Source organism: Pseudopipra pipra, chromosome 2 (assembly GCF_036250125.1).
Source record: "Pseudopipra pipra isolate bDixPip1 chromosome 2, bDixPip1.hap1, whole genome shotgun sequence".
Taxonomy (NCBI): Eukaryota; Metazoa; Chordata; class Aves; order Passeriformes; family Pipridae; genus Pseudopipra; species Pseudopipra pipra.
In genome coordinates, this window is record NC_087550.1 from 28,599,245 (window position 1) to 28,612,181 (window position 12,937).

Genomic DNA, 12,937 nt, shown 5'->3' on the forward strand with positions numbered 1-12,937 from the left:
TTCTGTGTCATATGGTATATAAGGAGCTGGATCCTGCAGAGAGAATTAATATGAGATGCTGAAAGAAAGCATTGGCCCTAGGGACACTCACAGCCAGAGGGACCCCAGACTGGGCAAGAAACAGAATCTCAGCCCAGACTGAGCAGCGCACATCATCAAGGGGAAGAAGTCTTTATTTCCTTACCTTCTAACCCAGAGAAGACGGTATGTTGTCACTGAAGTGATCAGATCCAAACCAAAGGGAGGGAACCCCCTCTTTCTTCCCCACATTTTACCTTCGTTGTGCTTAGTGGAATCCTCTTAAAGTCTCAGTACTTGGAGCAAGCTGGTCCTCAGTGACTGAGTCCACAGTCATGTATCAACCTGTTACTCCTGTTTTCTGTGAAGACCTACTACTTACATAGAGTATCAAGAAAGCTTTGTAGTCAGACTTTAGAATAGCTGTTGGGGAGGTCTTGCAGCAGCAAAAGGTAGATGTAGGAGTTAGTTGTGGCTTTATAACCCTGGGAACTGTTTCTAGCAGTGGTCTTTGTTGAGTTACCTCCTTTTGCAGGATTGCTGTTCCCTCTGTGTTCTCTAAAGAGCTCCTTCTTGGTCTTCACTGACTGTCCATTTTTTTTGTCTTGGAGCTTATGGTAGTTTCTTCCTAACCTGTCCATTTTGCTGACTTCTGCTCTGAAGCAGAGAAATTTAATTCCTAGTTTTGCACTGAGGTAATATAATTGTGGAGGTTTTCATTATTTGTCTGAGTCCCCAGATGTTTTGAATCCTGCTGAGATACTGAATCACAAGGAAACCTTAGGGCAAAAATAAAAGAAAGATCTGTAGGCTTAGTATATTCACCTCCTCAATTTTATTGATTATTTCTTTCTGGAGCTTTTTTGAGATGGCTTTTTCCAGGAAAACACCTGTCTCGACTAATACTTTTCCCATCAACTTCCCATTCCTTTAATTTGTCTTTCATGATATTTGATGTATTTTTCCAGTTTCTTTCACACTAAAATATTGCTGGTTTTTTTAATATAAGCAGAAATCTTCAAGGAATCACTGCTTTTATTCTTATTTTACAACAAAGTGTAGAAAGAGTGGGAATTATTCCTTGTAGTAAATATTGTATTCCATGATGAACACATGAGCAGTGAACACTGTTCAACTGTGACCAGTATATGTAATTTATTATTATATGGCTCTCTACATCCTTATCTTTCCTAGGTTTTTCTACTTAAATAGCTTTGCATCACTCCATATTCCTAGGAAATTTCTGTTCTTCTTGTGAAAAGCAGAATCTCATTCTCTCTAAGTCCAAAATATTGGCTTTGCATTTTCTTTTAAAAAACAGTTATAAAGTATGTTGTCATGGAAATCTTTGGTTGTTTACTTTAACTCTGATGCCATAGGGTGGAGCCAGGTATAAAGATGTAAGCAGCGAAAACATCAGCTCTAATTTGCAATCCTCATGCCTAATCACTGAAACCTTGCTCCTGTGTGAACTTTATGGCAGATCTACTGTAGCAGAGGGAAAAGAGGGAAAAGCCAGTCAGCAAACTTCTCAAATTCCCCTTAATGAGAGTCAAGCAGTAGCATAGAAGCTCCAGCTCACTGTTTAGTTGCCCCTGTACATCTCTGGGACAGATATAGAGGGCTGCATTAGTGGTGTGAACAGAGAACAAATGGGTCTGCCTGGGAGTGGAAGCACCAGAAGAAACAGTAGCAGAATGTCTCCAAGACCTACTTGTTGATGGTCATCAAGATGCAAACACATCTGTCTGCAGCTTCTTAGGACATCAGATCAGAAAGGACAGGACAGAGAGACTAATCAGAGTTACCTCCTAAAGGGTACCTAATGCATTTTCAAAACTTGCACATGGTCACAAACCTAAGAACAACTCAGAAGAAGTAATGAAGACAGAACTGTTGAAATTCTTTGTCATCAAAGTCATGGTAAAGAATCCTAGGGAGATCATTCAGGCACAAGAACCTTGGTGGTTGTGAGAATGTGGGTCGAGAGCATGCTGAATGTGACTGAGTGAAATCAGTCTGCTTTTTTTTAACTAAATCACCTTCCTCCCTACACAATCAGCTTTACTACACTGGTTCTACAGTACTGCAACACTATTTCTTATGTGGAATTGATTGCCAAGAATCAGGTCAAATTCAACTGTCTCCCTTTTGCTTCTCTCCCTGTAGATGCCATGTGAAGGCTGCATGGAGAGGGACAATATGAGCACTGGTGCAACCATGGAGTTCCTCCTGCTTGGCTTCTCTGAGCTGCTCTGTCTGCGGGTCCTCCTCTTCCTTTTTTTTCTCATTGTTCATTTGGTCACGTTGGCAGGGAATATGATGGTCTTCATGGCAGTGGTTATGGAGCCTTCACGTCCCCCCATGCTTTTCTTCCTCTGCCAGCTCTCTGCCATCGAGCTCTGCTATACCCTAGTCATTGTCCCTAAGGCACTCCTCAGCCTGATAGTGGTGGATGGCAGCACCATTTCTTTCATAGGCTGTGCTGCACAGATGCACCTTTTTGTCACACTCGGTGGGGCTGAATGCTTCCTCCTGGTAGCCATGTCCTACGACCGCTACGTTGCCATCTGTCAGCCCCTTCACTACGTGGTTGTGATGAGCGAAGGGTTCTGCCTCAGGCTTGCTGTGGTGTGCTGCCTGGGAGCCTTTGCTGTTGCCCTGGGGTTGACAGTGGCTGTTTTCCGCTTACCTTTCTGTCATTCTCGTCACATCAACCACTTTTTCTGTGATGTCCCTGCTGTGCTGCACCTGGCCTGTACACAGAGCTACACCCCTGAGCTGCCCTTGCTGGCTGCCTGCGTGCTCCTTCTGCTGCTCCCCTTCCTCCTAATCCTGACCTCGTATATCTGCATTGCTGCGGCTTTGTTACATGTCACGTCCTCTGTGGGAAAGGGCAAGGCCTTTTCTACCTGTGTTTCACACTTGGCCATCACGTTGTTGCACTACGGATCTGCCACTTTCATTTACATTCGTCCTAAGTCCAGTTACTCACCAGCTCGAGACAAGGTGGTGTCTCTGGTCTACACCAACATCACTCCACTACTGTATCCCCTCATTTATAGCCTGAGGAACAAGGAAATCAGAGGGATCCTCAGGAAAATGTTGAGAAGGAAAAAAATAGCTCAGCTGAGCTGTGATATAATCAGAGTTGAGATGTGTGTGTGTGGTAAATTTTAGTGCTTATTGGAAAGTAGCCCCATAGTCATGTTAAGACCAGATCACCATACACTTCACTATGGCAAATATCCTGGCAGAATTCTACATGCATCACTATATTTATAAGAAAAAGAAATCTCTGCTAAAAGAAAAAAAAAAAAAAAGAAAGGTCTTCAACATAACACTTGATCTAAAGGAAAATGCTTCAATGGCTTGTGAGGATGAAGAGCTTTGGTCAATTTGTGGTCTCACTTCTGTGATCAAACACATATCTATTCAGGCATACATTCATGGTCATCACAGCACAATCAAAAGACCAACAAAAATATTTAAAGCAAATAAACCAATATTAAAGTATTGGTTTCATTATTTTTCTATCAAGATGACAGTGGAAACTGGGAAGTCAATAAAAATTTTAGACTGGTAAATTATTGGAAGGTTAGAAGAAGGAAGTCCATGGCTAGAAGGAAGGGGAAAAGAGCTGTGGTTTTCTCCAAATTTAGCAGACAGTTGCACTCTGGCATCCCATCACAAATGGAAAGATTGTTAGTGCAAACTCCTGTAACCTTGAATTATTCTAGATATAGAAAATTCAAGTGCCATCGGTTTGACAAGAGCATGAGCTTCCTATGTCCGTTTTGCAGGAAGTAAGCTTTCCTTTTACAGGGCGATGCTTTAGATTTGGGTTGTTCCTATGGTAACATAAAGACTAAGACATTGGTCTTATCATGTGACTTTTATCAGGAAAGACTGCATCATATAAATAAGGATGCCTGGGGAGTGTTGAAATCTATCATTGTAAGAGTAATAATACTGCTGCAACAGTTACTGTAATTTCTTTAGCAATCCAGTGAGAACTACAGCACATGCTGGACTGCAGTGGGCATGAGTCTGAAAGGTGCAAAACAGTGTTATTTTATGAGTTTCCTACATGTAGGAGGAACAGGATGATTCAGACAAATTAGGGAAGATGAATTCTGGACAGGAACAGAGGGGAAAGAAGCAACTTCGTTATTTTATTTAATATTTCCCTCCTCCATAGCTCTTTAGAGCCCAAACAGACTCTATTATTCAGAACCCACCTCTTACATAGCAAATTGTTGAGAAAAAATTAAAATGCTTGCTTCTGTTTCTCTATCTAATCCAAAGGAATTTCAGCACCCCAGCTGCCCTCAGCTCTCTCCCTCAATAGACTGAGAGAGCAAAGTGGTATTTGCTTTCTCTGGGCTACAATTGTTAAAAATTACAGTAAATGGATTTGACTAATGTAAAAAATTGGCACCGTAACTAAGGAAGCTCATCATCATGGCTAGGCTTCACGAATGAAGATTTAGGAAGGCTCTATCCACATTTGTTACAAGCACGCTGGTGGCTAATGAGGCCAATATGAGATAGACATATCTGATTGCAAAAGGCACAGCAGAAAGACTCCTTAGGTGGTAAACTAAGGAAGCTAAGTTGGAGTCATCTGACAAAAAAGAAATGTGGAATTTAAAACTGGCATTAAAAACTGTCTTCAAGTTGACAGCCTAGCCTGCCTAAAACATTAACACAGAATGTTGGCTTTCATGTCAATGAACACCTAATTACTGCTGTAAGCAAATGTTTAGCTACATTATTTAAAATTATCAAAGTCGTAGTGAACATTTTAATCACCTGTCGGGTCTTCCAAGAATGAGAAGGTGAGGGTCTCAATACTAGCACATTACTTACTAACGGAGAAGTACTTTAGAAGGACTTTGAATCAAATGCTATTAAACAACTATTAATGAACGCAGGACAAATCTGAAGCATCAATTCTAAATCCTGTCAAGTCAAATCAAGCTTTGAAGTTAATCCTGCTGCAAGCAGTCAACTGGATTTGAGACCTCCAGAGGTCCTTCCTGAGATTAGCAGGATTTTACAGCAGAGGTTTCTAACTTGCCTTCTAGGAGGTGTTGATATGCTTAAATGTCTGGCAATAAAACTGAAGGACAGAAAGACTGAGGTTTATAATACTATGATCAAAACCTTGGGAGAGGCCCTCATGTGTTTCTGGTAGCTGTAGGCATGGGATAGCAGAGAGATAACTGTTATCTGCTACTGGCTGTGGGAAGATAGCAAGATAGCAGGGCTCTGTCCTGAACTAGGGACATTTCTCATGAACCGTTGCTTATCAGGGGCACCTCAGCAGATCTCTCCTCACTGTAAGGATACAGATGATGCCTTTGGAAGGGATGACATGACTGAAACAGCAGCCAGGCTAGACTTACAGCTCTTTCATTCTGAGATGCATGTGGGAAGCACAACAAGCAGTGGAGGCTTTCTGGACACTCTTTCCACCCAATGTCCTTACAGATGAATGGAGTGAAGAGATATCCCAGAGCCCAAGATTATCCCCACACATTAGTCCCCACACTATTCCCACACACATTAGTCTAAGACTATCCTCATCAGTATCCTGACACCCATTCACAGCACCCCTTCCCCTTCCCCTATGGCCAGCTGTGTCGAGCATTGTACAGGTCTGTAGAGGGGACTCAGGGATAAGAGTGGGAAGTGGGGTAGCTTATGAGGTAAGAGCAGCAGCAGTATATAAGAGATGTCATAACCACTTTCTTTTTAATATGTTATCTTTCAGTTGACAGGAGCTGCCTGAGGTCCCTTTTCTACCCCACCCCACCCACATTTCCAAGTGGTTGTTTCAGTCCTGTTGACTCAGTACACTGTGTGCTGAGAGCTGGGGAATGCTCAAGTGAAGTAAGACAGCAATATCCCTGTTGTAGGGAGTTGAGCATAGAATAACAACAACAACAAAAAAAAGATAATTTCTAAATCCTTTTCAGAACTTTGCAGGGAACAGCAGAATCCGGTCAGGTAGCACAGAGTTAAACAAGTGCATTTCCACCTCCAGCTGAAGATGGATATGGCAAAGATCTTTCCATGGGCATTGTAATTGTTTGGGTTGTGTAGGGTCTCAAGACTCCCCACAGAATGAGCACAGCTGGGCACTGCATTTCACAAATGGTCTTGTTCTTTCTTGGAAGAGGAATGCTTACATTCCCAAATTTGGAGAGGCCTGAGATCTGGCAAACAGGGGCATCATGAAGTTTTCCAGTGAAACCAACTAAGACATCACTAAGAATCACTTTGTGATTTACACAACCATAAAAACAGAGTATTCATCCTTGCAATTAAGTTTGTAAAGGTGGCCCTGAGCAAGCACTGTATGAGAACACAGATCTTAACAGTGGTTGAGCACCAGAGCTCAACCTGTAAGGCCTCTATGATAATATCAGTGCTGTCCACTTTCTCAAAAATGAAGAGAGTTTGGATGATGATGGCACAGACTTTGAGGGTATTTAAAGGGTACTCAAGTAGTACTTAAGGGTGCTTAAGAGATGAGTCCTTACTGAGATTGCTTTGTATTATTATATGAAATTTTGTGCCCACCATATAAAACCTGAAAGATTCCTATAGGATATAAAAGAATACAGTCCACACCCCTATAAACAGGCTAATGGGAAAGAAATATGCTTAAATCACCTTCCATTTCTCTCCAGAATAAAAAATTTCTGGACTTTACAAGCTTTTTGTTTACCAACTGGGTTGTTGTACAGGCCTTAAGTTTCCTTTAATGGATTGTTTCAGGAAGTAACCAGGAATGTAAGACAAAAAATAATCAGGAGACCAAAGTGGAGCTGAAGAATGAGGTGAAGCTCTATGCCAGCTGGTTGGTTTCAGAGTCAGTTTCACTTTGCCCTGCAAGCACCTCCACATCAAAAAGCTGACTGAAGGCGTTATTAATAATTCCAGCATTGTATCCCTAACCTAAAGCTCTTGACTCTAAAAATTCTGCTGTGCTCAGTTGTCTTCCAGGCAAGCCTAGGAAAAAGTGACCATGGGAAGGTCGATATCCACCCAATGTGTACCCTTGGCTTCACCTGCTTAAGTGCAAGTATATGAGACAGTCTGGTTTTACAAATTGGTATGCAAAGATATAAGACCGTCTGGTTCTACAAATTGGCATGTAAAGTAGAGGGAAGACCAGATGGCTCAGCAGCGTATGGCCTTTAGCCTAGTCACTGCTGAAAATCAGGTCTCCTAAAGTCTGTGTCGTGTTTCATTGTGGTTTTGGTATACAGTTGCTCTCAGCATTCATTTTAGTTTTCATGTTTTGATTTAATTAAGAGTTCAGGTTTCAAAAATCAAGTGGGAGGCTGAACTGCGAGTAGAGTTGGCAGCGAGTAGGGAAGATGTTAACACGTTCAATGCCCTCTTCCCACTTGCAGTGCAACAAGTATCTATTTCAAATATTTTCTCTTGATACCCACACTGAAACCTCTCAGGAAGAACACAGGTTGCTAACGCAGTAACCAGTGGTAACTATTTAATATCTGCACAGCATAGCAACACTACAACACCAAGATTAAGCTACAACAGCAAGGAATAAAGACAAGTTTATTGTGTTGAGATGGTGGAAGCAACTGTAATTTGTCAGGAAGAGGAGCATAAAAATAATTGCAGACATGAAACATACATAAAAGCTTTAAAATATCTATTATAAACACCCAGAAAACAAAAGATTGATTAATTCACACATACAGCTGCAAGTGTAGAACAAAGAAATTTAAAATCACACTATCAAAGTGACTAGTGATATGGCTGCTTACTGCATGTTATTAATGCTGATGATTTTTTCCAGAGTTGGTGAGGTACTTTCACACTTTAGCGTAATTAATCCGAGAGTGGGGAAGAACAGCTAGAAAATATGAACAAATTACAAATTACAGAGAGATATTTGCCATGAAGAGATTGTTATTGCTATATTTTGAGCTATGATTCAACTACTAAAAGTATTATAATTCTATTTTTCTACAACCTAGCTAAAGAAGTCATGAGCATTTCTAATGGAAATTGAATTTATCTGGGTCAAATTTTATGTTTATCATATATGTACTGTTGTGTTAGTAATGCTCAAGGAGAAATTGAATCATCTTGTGAAAACTTAATGTCACAAAGATAAATTAATATTTTCAAATGCGCCCAGGAAGAATGTGCTCTTGAAGAGGAGTTTTAAGTGTAGAACTGTACTTTTTGGGTTTATAAGTATATAATGTGCTATAATAGTATTTAATAGTATAATAGAAAGTAACTAACTCCTGTGACCCAGATTTGTGCCACTTAGGACAGTTTTATGAATGGGAACATGAATCAGACTGTATTATGACTGGGTTTGCATTGCTTCCCACTTGTCTATCCAAAATGTCACACTTAATGTAAGCAAAGCCCAGTTTTGCCTTTCTTTTTTTCTTTTCAATAGGTCTCTTAGTCTCTCACGGCTTTACTGTTGACCAAAGAAACAAAATCCCCGCCATCACCAGACAAAACTTAAATTTCATGTGGTCCTGATGGGTGAGATGGGCTGCGCTCTCCTGGAGGCAGCTGGGACTTCTGAGGCTCCACAGCCACTGGACCACGAGGGGGAGCAGAGCTGAGATATGAAGGCAAGAGAATTATCTCAGGGAATTTCTGCGAAAAAGAAAGTTCCTCCCCTTCATTTGCAGGATGGTGTAATAATTTCATTTATTCCTGTTTTGCAAGCCAAATAAGAGCAAGGCAGACCATGTGCAGGATAAGCTTATTCAGAGACAAAAGCCACAAAGCCTGCAGTTCAGTCGGCAGTGGAAATACACTTCTCTGTTTAATTAGGTGTCCAGCCAGGGCATCAGTAGCTAGAGAAACACACACAAATATGTTGCTGATGAACAAGTAAGTGGAGTTTTATGCAGGGAAACTGGACTTCTGGTCCCTGCACTAGTATGACATCTCTGTTAGGTGGAGAATACCTATGGGAAGCTGCCCTTGCTTTTTGACTGGAGCCCAAGTAAGGAACTGTCTACATTCCTGTTGAAAGAAGATGTGATTGCTCATCTACCAATGATAATGAATCAGAAAAAGATTAAGGTGGGAAGGGATAACTGGAGGTCTTTAGTCCAAATATCGACTCACAGCAGAGTTAACATCAAAACTGTGTCAGGTTGCTCAGGGCCTTTCAGGCAAAGCTTGTAGATCTCCAAGGGTGTTTATCTCTGCACATGTGAGGATGAATGAGGGAGTGTTCCCTGCTTCTTCTGGGTATGAAACCCCAAATCTATGGCTTGTCTCTATCAGCTTCATTCATTCTCTTCCCTTGTTATTCTTCTCAAGGGAGAAAGATAACCAGCTTGACTACTTGTGCAGTCAAGTCTTCATGTATCTAAGCTAGGGGTGGCTGCTTTGTGATAAAGAGGAGTCAGTTGTGCTCCTTCAAAGGAGTTTAAAATATCTGTTTAAAATAAAATCTGAGTTTCTGAGTGAAAAAGTCCGTGTAAAAAACCAATTTAACAGCTTAAACCACTAGATGGTAGGAGTCTATTTTCTGCAGAAAAAGTCTGAAGTCAGCTGTTTGAAATATTCTATGATAATTGCTGGTGGAATAGAGCCAGAAAACTTTCCAAGATATAATTGAAAACACTAGAATATTAAACTATGGTCATGGAGGTGAGAATAAGAGAGAGAAAGCATGAATTCTCTACAGGGAATAAAACACTGAAACAGAGCATACTTTATGCTCTACAGAGCTGTCATAGATTTTTCTCAGAGTTGTAGAGATAGTGGATAAAAGGAGAGAATCAGAGACCACAGAACAAGTTCCTCCCTTAGACTGAAGTGGGGCTTGTTGCAAAATGTGTTTGAGGCCCCTAACATCTGTGTTACTACGACCCCTTACTGAAAGCCAGTTCAGGATGCACAGATTCAAGTTATCAGTACCAAAAGGATGCTTTGATAGTTTGGAAAGTAATATCAAGTGAGGAACTCCAGAGATTCCTAGGTTCACTTTCACTCATCATCTATAAGGATATTTAACAGCGCAGTGGTGAAACACAAAGCTCTTTCTAAAATGTGAGGAGCAGCAAACACAGTAATCAATTTGTAAGAAACATATGAAAGAGTTCTGTCTGAACTGCAGTTCAAAAGAAGCACGTCCCAACTCAGCCTTGGGAGTGCCCTTTGACTTTCCCAACAGCACATCAAAACAAGAGCTGGTGCATAGCCTTCCTCCTCACTTCCCTCACCACAAGCCCACATATCTGTAGGAGGAAAGCCCAGGTGTGTTGTATAGTGATGTTTTCCAGCTAGATACCTAATCTCAGTGGTACTTGAAACAGGATACTGGGAAATGGAACAAAAAAAATATGCCCTGCAATTCAGAAATTCTCGGAGGGACAAGAAACACAAGATGAGATTCAATCCAAAGACAAGCTGAGAGTAAGTTTAAAAGATGTAGTTATCTTCTGACCACCAAAAGGTATGCCAGAGGTAGGAAGCTCACTGGGAAGCCACGACAGTGAGAGTTTCTAGAGATGCAAATCATAGAGTCCTAGAATATGACATAGAAATTGTAAACATTTAATTAAGTTCTTTCAGTTTTGTTTGTCTGTTTGTTGTTAGGTTGGTTTTTGTTTGTTCTTGTTTGTGTTTTTGTTTTGGTTTTTGTTTGTTTGTGTTTTTTACTAGATACTCAGGGAATTAGTTTTGTCCAACAGTTTGCAAAGACAAAATCCAGCCTTGTAAGGCACAAGCAGAAGAACGCTCTCTACAAAATGCTCAGCAGAGTTGTATGAGAATTCACACATAGTGCTTCACTTTAGTGAGTACAGCCTCTGTGTATATTCCCTCTTTAACCCTTTGGATCTGCATTTTGGTGCAGAGGACACATGGCAAAGCAATCTAGCGGAGCTTTTACAGATATCAGCAAAGTTCTAGGCCTTTGGCATTTCTACTTTTTTATGCTCCCACTTTTTTATAGATTTTCTTCAGATCTTGATCCTATTGTAACATTAGATTATATTTTGTCTCACTATCCTTGTACACATTCTGACTGTGAGCTACACTAGGTGATCTCCAATCTACAAAAGCACAAAGTGGTACATACGATTTCTGATCACTGTTATCCGGAATAGTCCAATTTCCTACCTCCATCAGGCGACATTGTCAAGGGGGGGGGAAAAGAAAATAAATCTTTTTTTTATGACATCCGCTCTAACAAGCCCTAGTTTCTGCCTATTCCTTAGATCAAATATCCTGAGTATCTGCACACCAATGAAACGAGATAGAATATCCCCAGGTTCTTCAGTTCAGAGCTTGGCACTTCTGAGATTCTACAGATACAAACTCTGATAGCATTGAGGAATCAAATATCAATACTGATTTCTTTATTTTTTTTCCTGAGGAAGGACATGAGGTCCTGATCTGCCCTAGAGCCTTACCCTCCAGAGTGCAAATGGCTCTTTCCCATCTCATGTCTATGCAGGCCACACCTACGTTGTCCCATCATAGAGAAGTTAGCTGCAGGTCTATCTGCCCCAATGATACATCATAGACTGAAGAAGGCACAGTACTGTACAAATGAAGATCAAAATGGATACATTTCACTAATGCAAACTCAAGGTATGGGTTGTAGACAAGAAAACCTTATATTGGTGCTGCAATGGGAGTAATTCAGATGCGGGGGAAACATGGGCATAAAAATTTGAGACTTAGCACTGCAGACTGATAAAGAGCACTTTAGACAGGATTAAACTGTAACAAATTTAAGATATAACTACTCTGAATGTCATTAACATTTACATTATTTGCACGGATCTTTTACTTCATGTGCTACATAAAATTTAAAGGTTAGCATTTTAACCATTTGTTCTCAAATTTCTCTTGCCTGTGTTCAAACTTCTTGGGATAGATTTTGGTTTCCCAAGATGTATGGTTAGAGAATCACAGAACTCGCTGAAAGATTTAGATGCAAGGGACCTCAGGAAGTCCATAGTCCCAAACTCTGCTCACAGCAGGGCTGACTCCAGAGGTGGATATGTTACTCATGGCTGTGTCCTGGTGAACATGGAACATCTCCAAGGGTGGAGAACCCCCAGTTTCTCTAAGCAACCTGACAAGGTCCTTTCTTTAGCCTTCCTTGAGGAGGAGGAGGAAGAGAGCAGGAGGAATGCAGTCTTACAGCAAGTGTAAGTGTAATAATACCATCTGTATCTTACGGGGAGGGGTGTAATAGCTGTGCATGGGTGGGAATAACATCCTTGATGAATGGCAGAAGAGGCAGAACAAAGGCAAGTTTCATATTTATGTCCCTCAGGAAGAAAACTTAAAGTCCCATGAAGTCTTCCTACAGAGAGAGAGAGAATCCTTCTAGCTTGATTCCTCTCCCATGATTTTTTTTTTTTTTACTGAAAAGCAGGAACCTTCTGTCAGTGCTGAGAAACTTAGTAAAAGAAAAACAGTAATTCTGCCAGACACAGTGGTATGATTGTTTCTCTGTGACATGCTTGGGGAATGAAATGGGCTGTTGCCCCAGTGTACAGATGGATTTCCTGAACCTACTCAGTGAAGATGGCTCAGTGGTTTTAGTCCCATTATCATAGATCATAGAATCACAGAATGGTTTGGATTGGAAGGGACCTTAAAGACCACCTCTTTCCAACTCCCCTGCTGTGAGGGTTGGAACTAGAGCTTCCACTAGACCAGGTTGCTCAGGGCCCCATCCAACCTGGCCTTGAACACTTCCAGAGGTGGGGTAGTCACAACCTCTCTGGACAACCTGTTCCAGCCCCTCATCGCCCTCATAGTAAAGAATTTCTTCCTAAAATTTCAGCCCAAAGGCACTGCCGGGGCCGGCTGGAGCGGGAAGGATGGCGAGGGCTGCCCAGGAGGTGGCAATCGGGAGCCTCTT

General features: G+C 41.2%; 1 protein-coding gene across 1 annotated transcript; it reads left to right on the forward strand.

The window, feature by feature from the left end:
• Positions 1–2,187: 2,187 nt before the first annotated feature.
• On the forward strand, positions 2,188–3,198 carry LOC135409336 (olfactory receptor 10AC1-like). Its single transcript, XM_064644719.1, has one exon. It carries the CDS (start codon positions 2,188–2,190, stop codon positions 3,196–3,198), a length of 1,011 nt encoding a protein of 336 aa, XP_064500789.1.
• The last annotated feature ends 9,739 nt before the right edge of the window (positions 3,199–12,937 follow it).

Coding starts and splice junctions, on each gene's coding strand:
- LOC135409336 (XM_064644719.1), top strand. CDS start 2,188: ATGCCATGTGAAGGCTGCATGGAGAGGGACAATATGAGCACTGGTGCA.